The following is a 24044-nucleotide window of genomic DNA, read 5'->3' on the forward strand; positions in this document are numbered from 1 at the left end:
AGACTCACGTCTATCGAGTCAGTGATGCCATCCAGCCATCTCATCTTCTGTCGTCCCCTGCTCCTCCTGTCCCCAATCCCTCCCAGCATCAGAGTCTTTTCCAATGAGTCAATTCTTCGCATGAGGTGGCCAAAGTACTGGAGTTTCAGCTTTAGCATCATTCCTTCCAGGACCAATCTCCTTTAGGATGGGCTGGTTGGATCTCCTTGCAGTCCAAGAAGACTCTCAGGAGTCTTCTCCAACACCACAGTTCAAAAGCATCAATTCTTCGGCGCTCAGCTTTCTTCACAGTCCAACTCTCACATCCATACACGACCACTGGAAAAACCATAACCTTGACTAGACGGACCTTTGTTGGCAAAATAATGTCTCCAGCTAAATCTACGTAGTTTAAACTTTTTTTTTTTTTTTTTTTAGAAAATAAGGTTAAAAACTAGGAATACGTTTAGAACACCTTATGAATCAGCACATCCTCATATGGCAGTTGTATTATTCAATCAATTTACTTTCTTGGTTAAAAAAAGAGAGACTAGGGGATAGATATTTTCTATCCCATTAGTATTCTAAAAGCTTAAGTAGAATAGCCTTGAAGCTCCTCCTCTCTAACCCAGATCTCTGCCTTCTTTACTCTGTCCTTTTTCATCACCCTTTCTTTTACCACAAAAGAAAATTCCCTGCTGAGGGCTTTCTGCACGACACACAGTGACACCACACTGTCCACAGATCCTTCCCTCTGGCTCACTTGCGATTCCCTGGTACTGCCTCAGGAGTTTCTGGTGTCCCCGTCTACTCACAATGTACTTCCCCATGATCTCCTCATTGGCCACCTGTCAAGAGCAGTGGGTCCTGCTGCTGTGAAAATGACGGTGACAATGGATGGAGTTTCAGAAGCTGAGGATGGACAGCAGCGAGGCAGAGATCTGAAGCCAGACTGCAGTGTTCCTGACATGACATGCAGAGACCTCCAGTGTCTATTCTGGTGACACTAGAGTATAATCGTAGGAAATTGTCATGAGCAGCTTTACATTTTAGGGTGAGCCTTCTGGAAGCCTGCAGAGGGCTTCTGAAAGGAGAGAGAGCAGAAGAACAAGAAGGGTTAGTGCCACAGTCCCTTGAGCAAGAGATGACAGGTGGCAGGTGGACTGGAGAGCGGGAGGTGGAGATGAGATATGGGAAATAGATTCAAGAGGAACGAGGACTGACTAGATGCGGGGAAGAAGGCGAATGAGGAACCTCCAATATGCTCCGCTTGCTAACGGGTAACTGCATTCAAGGTCTTAGCAGGTAGAAGTCTTGTGTTTGTGTCTTATTTGTGCTATTAAAAAAAAAAAAAAAGGATATTTGATACTTGTAAATTATTGAGCCAAATACAGAATAAAAATCCTTTACTACGTGGAGATGCTATACTATTCCCTACATAAGAGAGTAGATTTTTTGGACTCAGTCTATCATTTGAAAACCTTTCTGAAATCCAATTCATTCTGTTTTTATGCCCTGTCATCAAGTACGGCCTCAACAACTCCTACACTCTCTTTTTTCTTTCTAGCTTCACTGTAAGCAAGTTCTTCTACTTGCTGACAACTAAGTGTGATTAACATTCCATTTTTCTTTGCCTATTTCTTATATCAGGAGATTCAGCCATTCACTCAACAAGTAATTATTGGCAATCAGTGTACAAAGTGAAATAGAAGAAAAAGCTACATTCCTAGCCTTCAAGGAGCTCATACTATGTGTCGGTGAACATAAAAGCCCAAATAAGCCTCACTGCCTTGAACTATAGCTGGGTGGGACTCAGAGGTAAACAAAGCTTACTGCTCTTCATCAGAGGTAGTTGTCATATCTGGAGAGATCAGACAAGCCTTTATTTGGGGTGTCCTTAGAGTACGACTTCCCTGGTGGCTCAGACGGTTAAGCGTCTGCTACAATGTGGGAGACCCGGGTTCGATCCCTGGATCAGGAAGATCCCCTAGAGAAGGAAATGGCAATCCATTCCATTACTATTGCCTGGAAAATCCCATGGAATGAGAAGCCTGGTAGGCTACAATCCATGGGGTCGCAAAGAGTCGGACACAACTGAGCGACTTCACTTCACTTCAGAGTATTTAAAACAGGGACTGCCATGTCTTATTTTAACTAGTCATGTACAACACAGTACTTTACTGGGAACCTGCCATGCGGTAGTCATGGTATGTGTGTGTGTAGGGGGTGGGGGAAACGAAAGTTTGTGTGTTTATTCTAGATGAAATTTCAGAGTAATTCTAGATGAAGGCTGCAGAATAAACAAAGATGTGGAGAGTAGAAAAGCAAAGGACATGTGAGGAAGAAATACTATATTCTGCTGGAGCTTAGATATCTATTTTTTTTAAAGAGTCAGATATTCCAAAGAAGATGTACAAATGGCCAACAGGTACATGAAAACAGGCTCAGCATCACTAACCGTCTGGGAAATGCACAAATCCACGTCAATCAAAAGCACAATGAGATATCACTTAACAACTGTTAGAAAGGCTATCACTAAACAGAGTTAACAAATGGTAATGATGTATAGAAAAGGGAACCCTTGGGCACTCTTGGTGGGAATATAAATTGGTGCAGCCACTGTGGAAAACAGTATGGAGGGTCCTCAAAAACCTAAAAAACAGAAGTAGCATAGGATCCAGCAATATCACTTCTGGGCATATCTCCTAAGGGAATGAAATCAGGATCTTGAAGCAATATCTGCACACCTGTGTCCATCACAGCATTATTCACAGGAGACAAAATATGGAAACAATCTAACCATCCATCAAGAGCTGAATGAATAACAAAAATGTGGCTACACTAGGATATGATTCAGCCATGAGAAAGAAAGAGATTCTGCTGTCTAGACAACATGGATGGACCTTGAGGGCATTATGTTAGGGGAGGTAAATCAGACAGAGTGAAACAAATACTGCATGGTATTCTTGTATGTAGAATCTAAAAATGCCAAACTGATGAAACCAAGTAGAATGGAAGTTGTCAAAGTCTGGAGGGTGAGGGAAACGAGATGCCAGTCAGAGGATACAAACTTTCAGTTATAAGATGAATAAGTTTGGGGGGGGGTTAATACTGTATTTATTATATACTTGAAAATTGCTGAGAGAGTAGACAGTAAATGTTCTCACTGCAAGAAAGAAATGGTAATTATATGAGGTGATGGAAATTCTAGCTAATGATACAGTGGTAATCATTTTGTAATATTTGGGTATCATATCAACACCCTGTATCCCTTGCACTTACTGTTATATCTCAAAAAATTAAAAAAGGTCAAATAAACAGATTAAGTGGAACAATGTCCTAGAATGGAAGACAGAGTGGCACTGACTTTGTTCGGTGGGTGATGGAAGAATGGACAGGAATCACGAAGAGCTTCTAATCAGGGGTCTGGTGATCTGTGAAGGATGTTCAGGGAGGAGAAAAGGAGGGCAGAGCAGCCACTTACAGGTAAGTAGACAAGACAGAGTAAAAGGAGGCATGAAGTAGGATGGTCCTGACGGGGATGGATGAAAAAGGCCCACTGAGGCCCACTTGGCAGGACGCGACCGTGGACTGGCTGTGTGACAGGAGTGAGTGCTCTGTGAATCAGAGGACCTGGGGGGTTCTAGACGGTCTTAACATAGCTTTAAAAATTAAGATAGTTGAAAACACTGAAGAACAAACTCCCACATTTTCACATAAAACTTGGGTTTCTTGCTTCTTTCTGCAAGTCACAAAACCCATGAAATTGCATCTCCACTCAGCTGCTTAGAGCTGAGAGCTGCTGTTCTCATGGAGACAGGGACAGGCTTCCCTCCCTCCTGCCCCCCACCAGCCTGCTTCACTCCTTTGTGTAGCTTACAGCACTTGTGGGCATTTAGGTTTTCAGGTCTGCCAACGCGACCTGAGTTCCAAGTGTGGGGGCCAAGAGACTCACTGAATTGGGAAATTAGGAAGAAGAGTTATTTTTAGAAAGGTGCTCCTCAAAGATTTAGAAACGCTGAGCTGGTCACCTTAGCATCCTTCTTGACCTAACTCACTGTTTTCAGCCTTTTTTTTTTTTTTTAAGCTTAGAACAGAGTTCAGTCTAATTGCTGTTTACCCTGATAGGACAAGACACACCATGTTTTAACTTCTTACTCTGAAATGAAGAAAGACTGAATATTGAAAAAGTGTAGGGGGTTTTTGCTATAAAACTAAGGGGGGGAAATGGGGGGCGCAGATGAGTTTTTGAGGAGCAGCAGCAGGCAGTGATTGAGGTCAGGTTCAGGATTCTGACTGCTTGGTTTATGTCTGCACTGCTGTGTCCTCGCTGTGGCGTCCATGGGCCAGCACTTAACCTCTTGTCTCAAGTGTTTATAAACCAGGGAGGTTAGAATAGGGCTTAAGTGTGTTAGTCACTCAGTTGTGTTTGACTCTATGTGACCCCATGGACTGTAGCCTGCCAGGCTCCTCTAAACACGGAATACTCCAGGCAAGAATACTGGACTGGGTTGCCATTACCTTCTCCAGGGGATCTTCCTGACCCAGGGATTGAATCTGGGTCTCCTGTATTGCAGGCAGATTCTTTACTGTCTGAGCTACCAGGGAAGCCCCAAATAGGGCTTACCAGAGACAAAGCTTAGTAAACATTAGCTTTTATTAGTATTGTCAGAGAAAACAGTTTTCTGTCACTTACTCTCACTACTTTCTGGCAAAGAGTCGCCTGAGTACTACAGCAACATTCAGATTCTGGTGGAGTTTTCCTGTCCCCAAAATGTGCTTCTATGTCTGTGGACTCCCCAGTCTGTCTCTAAATTGCCTCTTAATTGTATTTCTTGGCTTAGGAACTCCTGGTAATTTCCATCTTCCTCAGCCTGGTCACCACCTACAGGATATCTCCCTTGATCACAGGTCCAAAGATGAGAATCGCCCCTTCCCCTAAAGAAGAGACCTGAATTTGCACTTTATTGCATCCTAACTCAGCTCACAACCACCTCTCTCCTTCACCCCATCCCCAGGTTCTCTGAGGTTTTGAGCCCATAGAGACCAGAGGCTGCTCCATTTCAGTTTTGTTTCACTAGTCATTTATACTCTACAGGGTTATACTAACTGTGCCTGTGCTGGAGATGGGGGTGTTAAGCTCTGGAGCCTAAGATGGGGAATTCACAAAAATGCTGCATTAATTAATATGTTTAAATCACGGTTCTGCTGCTGTGTAGTTTGTGGCAAGTTACTGAAGCTCTTCATGCCTGTTTCCTCACCTTTGAAATGGAGATAATAATACCGACTCAAGGGGCTTCCCTGGTGGTCCAGTGGTTGACAGTCCAGCTGCCCATGCGGAGACATGGGTTTGATCTCTGGCCAGGAAAGATCCCACATGCCATGAGGCAACTAAGCCTGTGCACCACCACCACTGAAGCCTGGGCACCCTAGAGACTGTGAGCTACAACAAGAGAGCCCTCACACTGCAACTATTTACAGCCGCATGCAGCAGTGAAGACCCAGCACGGCCAAAAATAAGTAAGTACTCTATAACGGCCTACACGGGAAAAAGAACTAAGAAAAGGGTGGGTCCCTGTACACGTATAACAGAGTCACTTTGCTATACGCCTGAAACTAACACAACATTGTAAATCAACTATAACTCCAGTAAAAAAAAAAGTTTTTAAATGCTGGTGCCCATTCCACACTTCAGACAAATTAAACTAGAATCTCTCAGAGTGGGGAAAAAACCCAACTTGCATAGGGTTGTTGTGGAGACCGAGTGTGCTCACTTAGTCATGTCTGCCTCTTTGCGACCCTTTGGACTGTAGCCCGTCAGGCTCTTCTGTCCATGGAATTTTCCACGCAAGAATACTGGAGCAGGTTGTCATTTCCTACTCTCGGGGATCTTCCAGACCCAGGAATGGAACCCATGTCACATTACAGGAGGATTCTTTACCTGCTGAGCCACCGGGGAAGTCCAAATGAGTTAGTTAATGCGTGGTTTGTGTTTAGCAAAGTGCTGGTCAATGGCATACTAAGAATGAAGTGGAGGAAGCAGTGCACCCCAGGCGCAACAACAAGCGGTGCTCTGTTGTACAGAATTTATGAATAATAAAATTTACTAAAAAAATCGATCGCTTATTACCACCGTGCAATTAATTCAAAACTGCACCAATGATACAACAGTTTCACTAAGGTGGACTGCTCCCACCACCCACCCCCTCCTTTGGTATCCTCTAGTGCCAGTTATATATTACACTTCAGATAATTTATAAACAGAATGCAGGATGCAGAACAGATGCAATGACACGTACATAAGTGTCTTTTTACAAGTGTCACCAGGGTTCCCAGTTTTCATCCCATAGCTGCGGCATAATTGAACAGTCTACTTAAATTTATCCCTAAGCACAACATTTTTTCCTTGCAATGGCTTAATTGACAAAACATGCCTTTTGGTTATCACAATTCAGTTTGCTGAGATGGTCTTACCACTACTGATGAACAGATCTACTAGCTGTTCCTTGGAGAAATCAGCATCCACTTCAGCTCTCACTATTTCACAGGGGAATCCTGCAGCCATTTGTCTGTGCTGTGATAAGAAGAGTGTGGTTAGTTCTGAACTCTTTCAGATTTTCAAAGAAAAGGAGAGGGTATGTGGTCAACCCATACCTTCAGGCAGAGTGCAAGCTGATGGGCGATGTAGTCTTGCAAGCTCCCTTCTGGGCCATGGAAAATGACATTATGATATTGCTCGACCTATTAATAAACCCAGAGAAGATCTTGGTAAAACTATTAGAAGATAAATATTAAATTATTGGTTTATTTACACTGTGTAGAATATCCTTTCTGATTGTTTTCTGCCTTTCAAAAGATTAAAAGTATTTTTCTAGGGATTGGCTTCATTCACTGGGCATATGGCCTTTCATTTTAATGTGAACACTGACAAACATAGTATTTTACACTTTACACAGTTGCTGCTGCTGCTAAGTCACTTCAGTCGTCTGTGCGACCCCACAGCCGGCAGCCCACCAGGCTCCCCGTCCCTGGGATTCTCCAGGCAAGAACACTGGAGTGGGTTGCCATTCCCTTCTCCAATGCAGGAAAGTGAAAAGTGAAAGTGAAGCCACTCAGTCGTGTCTGACTCTTCTCGACCCCATGGACTGCAGCCTACCAGGCTCCTCCATCCTGGAGTGGGGTGCCATTGCCTTCTCTGAATTTTACACAGTATTTACATGTTTATAGCAAGAGAGGGCCTTTTTTGAAAAAGTATACTCCTTTCTTTCCTCCATTTTCTACACTGAGGTTCAGTATACTACCTGGGAACACAGTTCCTAGTGTATTTTGTCCCTTATAGATATTCTGTAATTTTTTTTATTATTATCCTTTACAGATGCTCTTTAGTTCAAATTTTCCCAATGCTTCTCTTACTTTTCAGAGGTTAAAATAGCAGTGAATGTTTTTCAGGAAATTTTAGACAACACAAAGAAAAATAAAGAAGCAGAATAAAAATCACCAAAGCAACCACTATAATATGGTTCATGTTTCCTTCCAGTTTTTTTCTCTGCACAGTTGATATGTGTGTATTTGGTTTTTAAGCATACAGGAGTGCCATCTTTTTATACCTATTGTATATCAGAGAATACCTTTGTGTTGACTTTTTACATAAAGGACATCTTCATGAGAATAAAATACTTGGATCAACTCTTTATATGATCCCACTGAATTTCAGAAATCTAGGTAGAGTCTGGCTGATCACTTTTCCTTTGTTAAAAAAATAAAAAGTCTCCTTCCTGGAAGCCTATAGTGATTTTAAAAACTCTTTATCCCCATGTATAAAAATATCTCAATTAAGAACAGGTGGGGATGTAGTGGGTGCTAAGATGGAAAGTCAATGAATGATGTTTTATGCAGGACAAGGGCAATGATGTTTAGAGTGAAATCGGGGTGGAGATCAGCCTCCCACACCTCCATAATCCAGCACTGTGCTCCCATGCTGGGGAGGTTTCTTTCTAGAAAGGTTTGGCAGAAAAGGACCCACACAGGTGAAGCACCAACCTAACCAGTACCATTGACAAAGTTCATATGAGGACTGAAGATTGAGCCACCCAGACTTGGAAATGTGTTAAGACACGACAGGTCTTTTCTCTCTCTTTAATCCGCGATGGGACGACGTAAGGACATGGATGTGTATCTTTGTGCTGCCGTTGCTCTGCTGCGCTCTGATCAGTTTGTCCCTTTTATCTAACAGGGAAGGTCACATCCTAGAGGGTGACCAGAGTGGACTTCTGTGAAGACAGTGACTGTGCCCCTGGATCCTACAGGAAAAGGCAGATTCTGAGATATGAAAGGAAGGCTTGAGGGAAAGCCCTTAGTATGGAAGGAAAAGCGAACTCCTTCCTTACCTGGGGCCTTTAAGACCTGAGCTTTGGCCTCCCAGGAGACCCTGACATGTTTAGACAAACTCCTACGAAGGGAAGGGAAACCAGGCTTGACCACTAGGTGTCAGACAATGGGCTGAGGAAGGAAGTGATCCTAAAGGGGCCCCTTGAGGTTGCACTGGGGACTGAGTTTTAGGCTCTGAAAGACAATTTACCTGGTAGCCGCCAGTGATTTCATCTTATTTTAAATATTATTCTACCACTGTTAAGCCTTCAATAAAAAAGGGAAGAGTTGGATTCACAGTGAGGGTAGGGCAGCAACAGAGAGACTAGTGTGTCTGGAAGAAAAATGCCAGTGGCTGCAGCTGCCTGACAAACATCAGGATCCTAAAATGAGAGGCTGAGCTCAGCAGCGACTGGCCTGGGCTGTTTTCCGTGGAACCGTGACTCTGAAAACCAAGCAGTGGTAAAGGTGCCAGCCAGGACCAAGCCTGGGACAGGGCCTCCCTCAGAGACACAGGAGAGATAACATCCCAGAGAGTTCAGCTGAGGCTCTGCTTCTAGGTAGTGAGGCCGTGGCACCACAAGACTTCAGGGGTAAGCTTTTATTAAAGAAGAATTATTACAGCACAGTCTGTTCTCATTTGTACCTGTGTGATAGCGGGGAAGCTTGGGGATACACAGATTGTTCTTGTCATTAAAAATTGTTGCCCATTGCCCAGATTTATCTAGTTACGGTCTCTTTCTTCCAATTTTAAATGAAATAGGGTAAATCCTTTGGACATGTGCAAACTTTTTTCAGCTTGGAAATTTTTTCTTCCATTACGCTTTTGTTAATTTCTTCTCTTCTAGTTCTAAGGCACACCTGTAAGGCTTAAGTTCCCTTGCTGTGCTCTGTGAGGACACCTGTCCCTTCATCATTACCCTAACTCTGTCCTTCTCTTCTACACTCACAACCCTGAATGGAACTTTCTCGTACCACCTCTGTTCTGCTCTTTATGATCTCAAGTACAATTTCAATGAGGCCATTGCATTTTGGGTTGTTCTTTGTTGGGCTCCTTGCCTCATCCATCTGCTTTCCAACCCTTTTCCTTTTCATCTTATCCTGCCCTCCACCATGGCTTTCTTGCTCTGCTTTCACAATCTATCTCCTTGCATCCTCTAGAGAATGAACATAATCGCCCAAAGTTCTTTGTTCTTTTTTTAAAAGTTATTTTTAAGCTGTGTTCTTCTGAGTTTTCAGGAAGGTTTTGTTCTTTTCTGCAGTATTCTTCCATAGTATAATGTTAAGTTGTCATGGGTATTTATCTACTGTGAAGCGACAGGAAGAATTCTGCAGTAAAGCAGGATGTGTGGACCATTACTGATTTCACTCACTGCCCACTGATCTTCCAGCTGAATTAGGTCACTAGACGGATGGCAGGCTGGTGTCTAACATTTCTAGTTAAACTCCAGGATCCAGCACTGGCTGCTGTGGACTAAGGTCCTGCTGTTTCCCTTGGGAGACAAGTGCATGAGCTGAACTGCAGACCCGGGAAGCAGGATGCTCCTGTACCCAGCCCATTGAGAGTGCAGATAGAATATGCTTCCCGATGCAGCACAGTCTCATCAAAGCCCGTGATCTCTGCTCAGGGATTTCTAGGATCCAACCTCTGAACAGCTGCGGAAGGACCTGTGCTGCCGGGGTGGAGCAAAGTATCATGGTGCTGCCAAAAGCAGAAGCAGTGAAGGAGGTATGCTCAATTTTCTAACTGCTAGTAAATCTTGCTTTTTTTTTGAATCATTAGTAAAGATGGATAAGAGAAAGATAACAATATTTTCCTATCTCATCTCAGGTAGGCCTCAAATAAATAAACCTGACAATCTCTTGCTCCTCAAGTTAGTGAAAATATTTTCTAGATTCTTGCCCAAGGAAGACCTCAGTTCTATTTTCCTCTGTTACTATGAAGCTTTATCCCTTTTTAAAAGTACTTTAGTGGGAAATTGTGTGTTAGGTGCTGCTTGGCAGGTGCAATTTTAAAGCAGAAATCTTGAGCTCTCCAAATTAATCCCAAATTGCCATGAATTACTGGGTAGAAATTCTCTCACCAAGAATGGATAATTTCACACTAGTGAAACAGGCACAGATTTTCAAGGTTTACTGAACAGTCTGTGCTGTGTGCTGCACTTAGTCGCTCAGTCGTGTCTGACTCTCTGTGACCCCATGGATTGTAGTCTGCCAGGCTCCTCTGTCCATGGGCATTCTCCTGGCAAGAATACTGAAGTGGGTTGTCATGCCCTTCTCCAGGGGATCTTCCCAACCCAGGTCTCCTGCATTGCAGGCAGATTCTTTACCAGCTGAGCCACCAGGGAAGCCCAAGAATACTGGAGTGGGTAGCCTATCTCTTCTCCAGTGGATGTTCTCGACCCAGGAATCAAACCAGGGCTCCTGCATTGCAGGCGAATTCTTTACCAGCTAAACTACCAGGGAAGTCCACTGAGATTTTCAACTAATACTGCTATTTAATCTTGTCTCACTTTTGAAAACAAGTTTAGCCATCCTGTCAAACTGCCTACATTTTCTTAAGATTGACTTTGAAGTCATGTAACAGCAAGAGACCCAACTTCACAGATAAGCCGTCTTCAATTCCAGCACCTCATTTGTTCTCAGACTGTTGGTTCTCAGGAAAGACAGAAAAATTTTACTGAAAGGCCATTCACTAGTAGTAAGCATATCTGTTCACACAGTCTTACATCCTTTCCAGAATATAGATAAATAAATTCAGTAAGTAAATCAAGGTAAAAGACTTCTGGATCATTCAGACATTCTAATGCAAGCATCCTATTAGTGGGTTTCTACTTATTTCACGCATTATCTATTTTTTTGTGAATGATATTTTGTTCTAGCTCATCAAATGATACAGTTGTGTGGTTACCATTTAAGAGCTGAACAGAAAAATTGATTATGGAAGCCCCTTGCTATATTTAAACTGGTGAAAACATGCAAAACTATGCCAAGAAAACATATTTATCTGTTTTAGAGTTACCATGTTATTTCTCCAAATAGCAAGGCCTGAGGTTTAAAAAATACACATGCTCCATGCTTCCAGCAGAGGGCAGCTCTAAAGATAGACAGATAGGTAGACAGGAAGGTAAACAGATTAGAGGAGGCGGGGGTAGTAAATATTTTAACTATGTTGAAAGGAGATCTGCTTTTTGAAACCCAACTTCTAAAAGGTGAATTGTAGTCCCCAGATTTATCTTCTAAGTGCGTGCTTACAGTGTGACATTTCTGCCTATTAGTAAAGGGACACAGGGCTTGTTATCACAATTGGTACCAATCCCTTTTATTCTTGTGTCTTCAGAGCCTATTCAGGAAGCTCTCATCACATGCCAATTAGTGCTTTGTGAGGCAAGTGAATTCTGGATAAATGGAGACAATGACCTTCACAAAGGCCCATCTATCCCTTTATCTTTGTTTCCCTCCACAGTGTTTTTCTGCAGAATGGAGTTTACCCGAGGGGCTGTCGTCCTGTTACAGCCAATGTGGCACCTGCAATGTGTTTTCAGATTGTGGCATTATTTTAAAGCAATCAACTTCACGTTTGGTCAGAGTTTCACTTGTCTGAGGAAAAGCTTCTACTACCTGAGACAGTTTTTAGGCCAAGCTGTGCTGAGATGCTGAACTCAAAAAAGAACAAAAAATAAAAGGTCTTTACGGAGCTAATGAAACTGGGATGGCTATGGGTTACAGGGTCATGCTTTATAGCTAAGACTTTCATTACAGCCTCTCTGAAAACTTAATTTTAAAGAACTAATTTATATATGACTTCAGAGCCACACAGAATACAGTTACTGTCAACTTACTCATGTAGAATCCCCCCAAATAATACTGGAACATCCAGCATCAGGCATAACCAAAGCTGGGGGCCTTTCATGCTAGTGTTTTTAGGCATTTGCTGAGGTCTCTCTTTATAGAATAGGTACAAAGAATGATGGAATTCAAGAAAAATTCAAGTTCACATACAGAGAGACACCCACACTATATGCTTTCAAAAATGAACTTCAGTTCAGTTCAGTTCAGTCACTCAGTTGTGTCCGACTCTTTGTGACCCCATGGACTGCAGCATGCCAGGCTTCCCTGTTCATTACCAATCCCAGAGCCTACTCAAACTCTTGTCCATCGCTTCGGTGATGCCATCTAACCATCTCATCTTCTGTCGTCCCCTTCTCCTCCTGCCTTCAATCTTTCCTAGCATCAGGGTCTTTTCCAATGAGTCAGTTATTCACATCAGGTAGCCAAAGTATTGGAGCTTCAGCTTCAGCATCAGTCCTTCCAACGAATATTCAGGACTAATTTCCTTTAGGATGGACTGGTTGTATCTCCTTTCTGTCTAAGGGACTGTCAAGAGTCTTCTCCAACACCACAGTTCAAAAGCATCAATTCCTCCGCACTCAGCTTTCTTTATAGTCCAACTCTCATATGCATACACGCTAGCTAGCTGCATACCGGCTCCTCCCCACCGGGAGGTAGAGGGTGACAGCCAGAGCCAGAAGGCAAGAGGCTGCTACAATCTCAGCCCCAGAGATGAAATCTTCCACCAAACTGTGAGCAGGCTCCCAGCTGCTAACCTGTCTTCCTGAGATCCTGGATGCCTGACATCCACCAGGAGGGCCACAACCTGAGATCAGCTCTCCAGAGGAGACACACAGCACAGCTGAGACGGTGCTCTCGCGGCACACCCGGGAAACCAAGCGGCCGGGACTGGGGAGGTGATTTGCCAAGCACCTGGTTGCCTGAGCTGCTCAGACCTGGGAAGGGCACAAAACACACGCCCAACCCACAGAGACTGAGCCAAAAGTGTTTGAGTGTCTTCTGTAGAGGTACAGGTCAGCAGTGGCCTACCACAGGGGCTCTGGGTGCAGCAGACCTGGGTATGGCATAAGCCGTCATGGAGGAGGTCGCCATTAACCCCACCATAGAGCCACCAGAACTCACACAGGACTGGGGAAACAGACTCTTGGAGGGCACAAACAGAACCTTGTATACACCAGGACCCAGGAGAAAGGAGCAGTGACTCCACAAGAGACTGACCCAGACTTGCCTGTGAGTGTCCAGGAGTCTCTGGCAGAGGCATGGGTTGGTGGTGGCCTGCTGCAGGGTTGGGGGCACTGAGTGCAGCAGTGCATGCATGGGATCTTTTGAAGGAGGTTGCCGTTATCTTCATTACCTCCACAATAGTGTGGCCTTAGGTCAAGCAACAGGGAGGGAACACAGCCCCGCCCATCAACAGAATATTTGATTAAACATTTACTGAACACAGCCCCACCCATCAGAACAAGACCCAGTTTCCCCCTCAGTCAGTGTCTCCCAGCAGGAACCTTCCATAAGCCTCTTATCGCTATCCATCAGAGGGTAGACAGAATGAAAACCACAATCACAGAAAACTAACCAAACTGATCACATGGACCACAGCCTTGTCTAGCTCAATGAAACTGTGAGCCATGCCGTGTAGGGCCACCCAAGACAGACGGGGCATGGTGTAGAGTTCTGACAAAACGTGGTCCCCTGGAGAAGGGAATGGCAAACCACTTCAGTATTCTTGCCTTGAGAACCCCATGAACAGTATGAACAAATGAGCTTATGGAAACCATAAAAGCCAAGATCAGACTTGATTACTAACTTTGAATAAAGACAGGCCATTACACACTAGCACAAAAGTAGTAACTTGGGTATATAACTATTTAAAAAGACTGTAAGATATAAGTCTTAGATATAATTTCCCCCTTATCACCTGGCCTCTAGCACTCCTGAACTCTTCCTGCCCCAGATTTTCCACTAGGCCCTTACCCAGTATTGTCCCTCCATCCCCTGAAAAAGATCAGGCTGAACCTGGTCATCTACTAAAGGGGCTGATAAGCCTTTATGGGCAATGTTAAGATACAAAACCATCATTTACAGCATCATTTCTATGGGAATATAGCAAATTTATTTTGGGAATATATGAAGAGTAGGTAGAACCTCCTATTTATGATTCTTGATGATGAGCATGGCACATACTGAAGTGGACAGTCAATGTAATTCTCAAGAATTGGGTTCATGAGGATTCAGAGTTCTACATTTAAAAACAGGTATCAGATAAGGGTGATCTACTCAAGTATTTTTCTAATATAATAGTCACTGAATTATTAAATTATGGAGTTATTAATAAGCTAATAAAAGTTGCAAACTGGCTTAGAGAAAAGTCTGAGATAAAAAAATTCAACTATTATAATAAGTTATTAGTGATTCAAACTCAATTAAGTTAAATGTCTCTCTATTAACTCAAGGATGAAGACTTAAAATGCACTTGTATTATTTAACTATTCAGGGAAAGAACAGTATTTAAAATTAACATCATTTAAATTAAAAAAAAAGTCTGATTTAAAGGTTTCACTCCATTTGGTTTTCTGCATGAGTGCTTCAATACATGAATTCTATTTACCGCATTTACACATATTGTGCTTCCCATATGGATCAGCTGTAAAGAATCCACCTGCCAATGCAGGAGACGTGGGTTCAATCCCTGGGTAAGGAAGATCCCCTAGAGGAGGAAATGGCAACCCACTCCACTATTCTTGCCTAGGAAAAAATCCCATGGACAGAAAAGCCTGTTGGGCTTCAGTCCACGGGATCTCAAAGAGCAGAACACAACTGAGTGACTGAGCACGTGCTAAGTTGCTTCAATCAGGTCCGACTCTTTGAGACTCTATGGACTGTAGCCCTTCAGGCCCCTCTGTCCATGGGATTCTCTAGGCAAGAATACGGGAGTGGACTGCCATTTCCTTCTCCAGGGGATCTTTCTGACCCAGGGATGGAAGCCGTGTTTCTTAGGTCTACTTGCACTGGCACGCGTGTTCTTTACCACTAGCGCCACCTGGGAAGCCCTAACCATACACACATACAGTAAAACCGTTTACTACAACTATGTCTAATCCAATAGATTAATAACTAGTATAAACTCTGATAACATGCATAAGAATGGAAGGCAGCCTAGGCTCCATTCCTTAGGTGCTACCACTTTCTCCCTGAGGATCCTGAGCAAACAGTCTTGGTCTGTTCACCTTTAAAATGAGAGTAACTGGTATAAGTAGCCATCTCATAGAAGGATTAAAGGAAACCATCTATATACTTATAACAAAGCTTGGCATACACAGGCATGCTGGTTTGGTTCCAGACCACTGCAATAAAGTATCTCAACAAAGCAAGTCACATGACTTTCTCAGTTGCCAGTGAATATAAAATTTATGTGTTTTTTTTTTAATAAAATTTATGTTTATACCATACTGTCATCTATTAAATGTTTAAAAAGCAATGTGCATACCCTAATCCACTGTGCCACCTGGGAAGCCCAATTAAAAAAGACTTTATTGCTAAAAAAATGCTAACCATCATCTGGGCCTTCAGCCAGTAGTAGTGGTAGTAATATCAAAGATCATGGATCACAGATCACCATGACAAACATAATAATGAAAAAAATTTGAAATACTGGGAGAATTACCATAAGAAACAGGAAATGAGCAAATGCTGGTGGAAAACAGTGGCAACAGACTTCCCCACACAGGACTGTCAACAAACCTTCAATTTGTCGTTAAAAAAAAATTAAAATAAAGCAGTATCTACAAAGTCCAATAAAACAAGGTATGCTTAAAATAAATACTCAAAACTCGGGTATTACTAGGTTTCCATGTCTACTGTATAGATTGTCAACACTTCAGTTATTGTGGTGTATGTTCCTCTAGCTCAAATCCTACCAGCGGCTTCCTATCATAACTGGAATAAAATTCAAAGTCCATGCTTTGGTCCTGCATGATCTGGCTTCTGGTCATGTCTCAAACCTCACTGCCAGCCTAGACACATCTGTACCAGCTGTTCTTTCTGCTTCAGATACCCTCCTCAAGGCTTCTACCTTCACTTCATTTAGTTTTCTGTCTATGCATCATAATAGAAAGATTTCTCCTAATAACTCCATTCAAAAGCTCTTTCTGCCACCCCTTTCATTAGCTCTTTACCTCCTTATCTGCTCTATTTCTCGTTACACTTATAATTAGTACTGGATATCACGTTACAGATGTATTTATCCATCTGGGGCAGATACTGTACACATACTTACACAGCTTACAGTGTAAGCTCCATGAGGTCAAGGAATGCAGCTTATACATAGCTATATCCTAAGTTTCTAAAACACTGCCTGCATTTAAGAGCTTCTCAACAAATAACAACCAAATTAAATAACTAAACAGGATATAAGAATACATCACAGATGGCCAATCTCCATAAAGGGTTTATAATCTTTTATAGAAGGAGAATGGAGGAGGACACAGCAACCCACTCCAGTATTTTTGCCTGGAGAATCACATGGACAGGGGAGCCTGGCAGGCTGCAGTCCATAGGGTCACAGAGAGTTAGACACCACTGCAGTGACTTAGCATGTACGCAAAGAAGGAGAAACAGTCACAATGACTATGTGTTTGTTATCCTTGCCTGTATGTCCAACTCTTCTGTGATCTTCCCGACCCAGGGATCAAACCCACACATCTCCTGCATTGGCTTGCAGATTCTCCACCAACTGAGCCACCAGGGTCACTTTAAATTTTAAAGTGAGTGCTTCGATCCCTTGGTCAGGAAGATCCCCTAGAGGACGGCACAGCAACCCACTCCAATATTCTTGCCTGGAAAATCCCATGGACAGAGGAGCCTGGTGGGCTACAGTCCAAAGAGCTGCAAAGAGTCGGACACAACTGAAGTGACTTAGCATGCATGCAGTATGACTAGCAGAAATTCCATTTGACTGAGCCAGTCAGTCAAGACTAATGTACAGTTGTAATCTGGTTGCATCACCTTTCTAGTCATTTTATCATCTCAACAGGTGATTGAAAAGCCCTGATTCTACCCACTGATTTTACTGAGAGCCTAGACTCACATTCCTGAAATCCAGTTGGTCACATAACTTTAACCTTCACTGAAGCAAAGGAATAAGACAGCTTTCTTTCCCGTTTCCATGTAACCCTCAGGCTTTCTTTGATCCTTCATAGAGAGAGGAGCAAATAGCAAAAAAAAAAAAAAAAAAAGAGAGAGAGAGAAGGGCTGGGGGTGGGGTGGGTGGAGAAAGTATCAGATTTAGAAGACACTCTGTCTCCTAAATTGTGAAGCCTTTGAATGTTTATATGCTGTTTTTAGAAAGGTCAATCCCAGTGGTAAACCTAGCTAGATCAATGGAAAGATTTTGAAAACTTCTTTCCATCAGGATCAAAGACATCAATTCAGTTAATGGAAACAACTTGTGTAAAGGGTCAGAGTCAAAGCCATTCATTTTTTTTTTTTAAGCTTTCCAAATTAAGGCAAGATGATGGTTCAATATTTTATACCTTCAATATTAGTTTGAGATGCATTTCACATGCAGAGACATATGTGTGTGTCAGGGACTTGCTGACACAAGGCTTTATCGCTCACTGGTTTGTGGTAAGTGGCTCATGGCCTTGAGCATGTTCTTACCTCTCTGCTTCTTCAGGTTCCTGGTCTATAAGATGGACACTGTTGGCTACCTCATACTGCCTGGCACATGATAAGTACTGGACAAATGCAAAGCATTAAATCTATCCATTTTGTATCTAGAATTTGCTACTCTTTCCTGATAATCATATTCCCTTCTTCCTTTTAATAACAGAACTTCCTTTTAATAACAGTTTTAGCTGAATGCCTGGTTGCCCAGCAAGTCCACACTCCCAGTTTGGTGTGAACACGTGTCTAATTCCTTGGGCAGGAAGGGTGTGTGCAGCTTCTCTGAAAGGCAGGGACTTGCCCTCCTGGCTCTCCTCCCTCAGGCTGGACCCTGGGAGCACTGACTGACTGACCAAGCCCACACATGACCCCTAAGGGCGAGGAGCTTGGGAGAGAGATGGAACTGAGACCCTGAGACCCTGCACCTTCTGCCTCCCTGGGCCCCTCACATATGCTGGGACTCCTGTGTTTGAGAAAATAAACTTCTGTACTCTCCAAGCTATAATTGCTTCTGTTGAAGTGGCAAACCAATATAATACTAACGCTAGCATATTTACTTAATTTTAAATTGAGTATGTTTACAGCCAGGCATCTTGATAGCTACAGTCATTCTCTTCCATATTAATGAGCAATTACTTGATGCCAAGTCTTTGTTAGGAAAAGACACCCTCCTCCTGCCCAAACTATAAAAGTTGGCAGGTTACATGCAGTCTCTCGGTCCCAGCAATTTCCAGGCAAGATACCAGCAGTTTTCCAGGGAGGGGGCCCTGGAAAGGTCATGAGCTCAGAGCACAGGGGAAGGAGGGGCTCACACAGCTCTCAACGTAAAACTGAGCAACCAACTAATCCTCACTGGGGCCAGGAGCGTAAGACTCCACCTGGCAGGTCCACCTACCAGTCTGAGGTAGTTCTGCAGCATCTGAAGAGGGATCATAGATGCATAGGTCACACTACTGAGGCAGCCCTCCTGAGGCCCTGAGAGAAGGAAACACACAGAAGGAAGATGGGCTCTTCACGTCAATTGTAAGAATGATCAAAACCTAACAGAGCCGAATGTAAGATACAAGATGGTTATTGACTTCTGTAGGCAGAGCTGACATGTGGCCAAGAGGAACCAGTGTGCCTTTACCGTCGTGAAAATGCTGTGACACCTTGGACTGGCTGAGAAACAGCCCCTGCCGTGGCTCCCAAGAGTTCCTCAGCTGGCCTGAACTCCCCCAGGGGGAGCCCACCTATCCCCTGTCAATCACGACCAGGACCTTCACATCCAGGTTCCAACACTGTAGCTTGTATCTTCTCTGATTGCTGGACTCAATATTCTACTGCTTATAAGCCATGTATAATACCAATCCTCAGAAGTTCTAGCTTTGCCAGCATCAATGTACAGGTGCATTCCCAAATTCTGACCCCCACATCCACCCCCTTCTGTATGCTGCCTGCCACTCTCTCAACATGGCGTTCGAGCCTGAAGGAATTTTCTGGAATGGTCTCAGGCTTTTTTAAAAAAAAAAAAAAAACTTAGGTCAAATAATCAAATAAAACTTTATTAGTTGAAACTGAATTTTTAAAAGCTCCATTCCCAAACCTGGGAAATACATGATAAAATCAGTAGCCTTTTAGCATTAAGGGCTGGGAAACTGAGAATTCCTATACTACTTACTAGCTGCACACACTCAGAAAAGAACATCAATCTCTCTGAACCTCAACTTCCTTATACATAAAATGAGGATAAACAGAGATACCTATCTTAATTACGCTGTTGTAAGGATTACATGAACTTATACTTGTCATGTTCTGTAAACAGCAGGACCAAGCACACAGTAGATGCTCACTGAAGATTAGCTTGTACCATAATAATCACATTCGTCATACGCTGTACTTGACAGCAATAAGACACTTCTCTTAACATGGTATCTGTCACTTTCTTATCAGCACATCAGCTTTTTCCTAATGAGAAATGCAATCAGAGTTGCAGCAATCAGTGATCAGAACAGACATCATCACAGGTGTCAAAAACATGGCTTTTGATTTTTCTTCTCCTTAGTCAAATATTTCAAAAAATATCTAACTACTCAGTAATGGGAGTCATGCATGCATGGCTTGGGGACACAGGACAAAATCATGAATCATGAAACACTCATGATGCAAACTCTCAACATCGCCTCAGTTTGGAATACCCTTACCTGACAAAAGCACAGTGACCTGCTCTGCTTTATTCGTTCTCATGAAGTCCCATGGGGACTGGGTGAAGCTTTGACCTGCTGACCATGGCACATTTCCTAGTTCAAAAAAAGGTAAAAGGAAATATCAAGAGACGCTTAGAAGGAATTCTTATAAGAGTCAATGTACACTCTCCTGTGTGAGACCCTAGAGGACTCTAGAGCTTGGACTGTCAGAGACACAGACTATGGAAAGGGTCACACAAAGGGTTAACTCCAGCATAACTTTCACTGACAGTCAGTGGGAGGCCTGCAAGCTATAGGGATTGAACAAAATCGAGAATGCAAATATAAACAATATGTCCAGGGTGTAGTTTTTAAGAACAAAGGACATGACACCCTTCCATGGTTCCTCCAGTGCCTGCTTCACAAAGCTGGAGCACGCTGAATGAGGCCAGAGATCCTTTATGATCTGGTCCCTGACACCCTTTCCAACACATTTTTGGATTCACAGGCAACTTCAGGGGCTCAGAATATATCAAACCTTTCACAGTCTGGGCTCTCTGCTCACTCTTGCTCAGAAAAAACGGCCCTGCTCTATAAGTGTCCATTCTGGGGAGGGAGCAGTCATAAGCACTTACATTCATCCCTTCCTTCCATAGATGAATTCCTAAATGCCTGTCCTCTGCGTGCCCCCAAAATGCGTATATAGCTCACCTGTAACTCACTGTTTCTCTGTTGCCCTTGGTCCCTTTAATCCAGCTTAGGTTATTGATCCAGTACAGTTTCTCATATACACACATAATAACAGTATTATGGAGGCATACCTCCTTTTATTGTGCTTTGTTTTTTTGCATGTTGCAGTTATTGTTATTTACAAACTGAAGGTTCTTGATCTTGCATGGATCAAGTCTACCAGTGCCATTTTTCCAACAGCCCATTTGCTCACTTTGTGCCTGTGTCACATTTTTGGTAATTTCCACAATATTTCAAATGTTTTCACTCTCATTATATATGTTATGGTGATCTGTGATCAGTGATCTTTGATGTTACTACTGCAAAAAGATTATAACTTGCTGAAGGTTCAGACAATGGCAAGCACTTTTTAGCAAAAGTTTTTAATTTAGTATGTATAGTTTTTTAGACATTGCTACTGTACACTTAATAAACTGCAGTGTATTGTAAGTAATTTTTATTTGCACTGAGAAACCAAAAAATACATGTGACTTGATTTATATTGGGAAACTTTTATTGCTGTGGTCTGGAACTGAACTTGCAGTATCCCTGAGGTATGCCTGTAATCACCAATCATCAAGTGGCCACAGCCAGGTATCAAACTAAAGACCTAGCCCACAGAACTCAATGATTTTTTAGATACGAAATGCTACTTGGGTTCCCAAGTACTCAGGGATAATAATGAACACCAGAACAGACTGGCCTTCGCACCCGCTGCTCACAGAAGTACATGGATCTGACGGTGGTGAACACCACCTGCCTTCCCCCAGTTTCCGGATTAGCCGGATGAGCGCTGATGACGGAGGGCCTTTTCCTTCAAAGCAGGGCTGCGCTGACTTCGTTTATTGGAAGTCAGAAGAACCACAGATCCCTGGGCAGACCCACACTTTAAATAACACTGCACCTGTGGGCAAATGAGGTCCTGAGAATCATTTGACTTCCTTTTCTAAATGTACTTCTAAAATGATATAATAATTCTGTAATGATCATTTTAAGATCGTAACAATCCATAAAATTAAATGGTGAATAATCTGCTTAAAAAATGAGTGGATGTATATATTTTCAGAGTGATGTAGGGTATATGTCTAAACAGAATGAAACACTTTCTAATACAAGCTGATACATTAATCACATGCTGAGACCTGCCCTTTCCTCAATCTTGACTCTTCTTTTGCAACATGGTGCTACTGAAAATACACAGACTTTCCTATCAGACAGTCTGGGATTTGAGAATTAACTGCTTTGTTCCTTAGCCGTGTGACCTCAGGCAAGTTATCTTGTAACTAGTTATCTGTAAATGAGCCTGCTGTAAGGACTCAGTGAGGTCTGTATATAAATATAGCTCCCAGCACAGTCCTGACACCACAGGAGGTTCCCCATAGATGTCAGATCTCCGAGTTCAACAGGAAAGAGACTAACCAGGACAACTAACATTTATAGTACATGTATTATGCTCACCAGAAGGCAAATCTTATCTTTTTAAATTCTTCAGAGTCCCATCAAACAGAAACAACCAGTTATCACCCCGACTCCTCCCAAGTGGGAGGCTTGACTACCTCTTCATTAAAGTGCTTCTTCTAACTCTCGTCTGAAGGTAAGGTGTTCCTGCTCTTCTGCATCTCTGGCGCAGTCCAAGTACAAACTTGGAGCTGTGTTCAGAGCTTGTGCATTAGCAAGCAGCTGCAATGTGGTTAGTTTCTTGCATTTATCAAAACAGCAAGTGCAATCACAAAGCCTCATCAAGGGCTTTCATGTTCTTCACTCTCTGGGTATTATTTGAGGTGTAAAAGCATTTTTATACCAACAGGCAACATTATATAATGGCTGCATTATGAACACTCGAGGTTTCCAGCGCCAGCAGCTGCCACAAGTGAGCTCTGAATGTATTTAATCAATGAACTATGAATCAGGTTAGGGAGCCCGTAAACATAAATAAACCCAGAAATTTAACTTTCCCTTCATTGCAGGACTGCTGATACCTAAGGTGATGGATCGCACACTGCTTGCACTGAGCCCAATGCTGGAGTCGGTGGTGCTACTAAACGTCATGTCTTCCAGGCTCCACCATCCATCAGAAGAGATTGCTTGGAAATGGTTTGTCAGAGCTTGACTCACTGCTTTTGAAAAATCATCCCATGATGTCTGTTTGCGAATATTTAAAGCACATATTGTGCTTTCACATTCAAAGTCATCAGCACCGCAGTTGCCTGGTTCAGTCTCACCCACTGAAATCCTTAAGGGTATTTTAAGAGCATCTGTTGGAAGAAAAAAAAAAATTAGGGAAAAGAAATCCTGATAGGAAGCAAACCAGCAAAAATTTTACACAAAAAAGAAACAGATATAAACATTTTGAAAACAAAGCAAAGGACAGCCATCCTTTTTAAACATCGAATGAATGTTTGTTTATTGGAGTAAATTTTGGTCTCCCAATCTCTTCATAGTTTCTTTGGAATCATGTTGCTTGAGCTCTTTATCTTTGTCTATTTGGCCGGTTCTACTTCCTGATTCCTTTGCTGGGCAAGATTCTCATATTCTTTCAAAAAGTGTCAGAGAAAATTGGAGCCCTCTCTTGACCCTGAACTCTCAACTGCCCTCTCTCCTCACCTTCCTTGGAAACATCATGAAGAAGAGGGGTTATTGCTGAATAGGTCAGCGTGCTGAGGACAGTGGCTTCAGGCTCACAGGCTTTGGGCTTGGCCTCAGGATCACCTTCTACTAGTCATCTGCCCTTGCCTTATGTGCTCTATGCCCCAATTTCTCTATAAAATGGAAGGAAGGCACAAGTGAGTTGCTATGAAGAGTAAATGAATTTGTGTTTGGAGGGGCTTTAACACACTACTAGTATAACACATTATCTGTTAACACACTATCTTCCAAGAACTAGTAGGTACTTGATAAACGGTGAACAGTACAGAAGAAGCTTTTAAAATAACCCTTCCAATCTCTCTGTGATACCAGCTGACGTATCCCCCAGGTGGGCAGCACTCATGTACTTCTGTTCCCATGAACTGAATTATGTGCAGAAGCCACTTGTGTTTAGTCCCAATCTTCATGTCTGTTGAACACAAACCCTAATTAGTAAATTAAATATTCCAGATACTGAAGAAATGAGTTCCTACTTCTAGAAAATCAGAACACTTCTAAAACTGAACAAAGGAGCTGCTATAAAAGTTTTTAATGTGACATGGATGAGACGGCTAAATAAAATTAGAAAAAAATTTAAATGTCTTGAGACAGATATTGTCATTAGTTTGCTTCATAAATGTGTTTAACTCCCCAAACACTAGA

At 42.7% G+C, this 24044-nt stretch overlaps 1 protein-coding gene across 1 annotated transcript in view; it reads right to left on the reverse strand.

The window, feature by feature from the left end:
* The window catches only part of CTTNBP2 (cortactin binding protein 2), a 164568-nt gene that overhangs the window by 24651 nt on the left and 115873 nt on the right, over window positions 1–24044 (reverse strand). The window contains exons 9-13 of the mRNA XM_010831224.1: window positions 22736–23011; window positions 20046–20141; window positions 18758–18837; window positions 6634–6720; window positions 6454–6553 (exon numbers count right to left, since the gene is read on the reverse strand). Coding sequence (XP_010829526.1) covers window positions 6454–6553; window positions 6634–6720; window positions 18758–18837; window positions 20046–20141; window positions 22736–23011 — 639 coding nt within the window. The remainder of the gene's footprint in view (window positions 1–6453; window positions 6554–6633; window positions 6721–18757; window positions 18838–20045; window positions 20142–22735; window positions 23012–24044) is intronic.

The sequence above is a fragment of the Bison bison genome, unplaced genomic scaffold (genome assembly GCF_000754665.1).
Source record: "Bison bison bison isolate TAMUID 2011002044 unplaced genomic scaffold, Bison_UMD1.0 scf7180017864525, whole genome shotgun sequence".
NCBI classification, from domain to species: domain Eukaryota; kingdom Metazoa; phylum Chordata; class Mammalia; order Artiodactyla; family Bovidae; genus Bison; species Bison bison.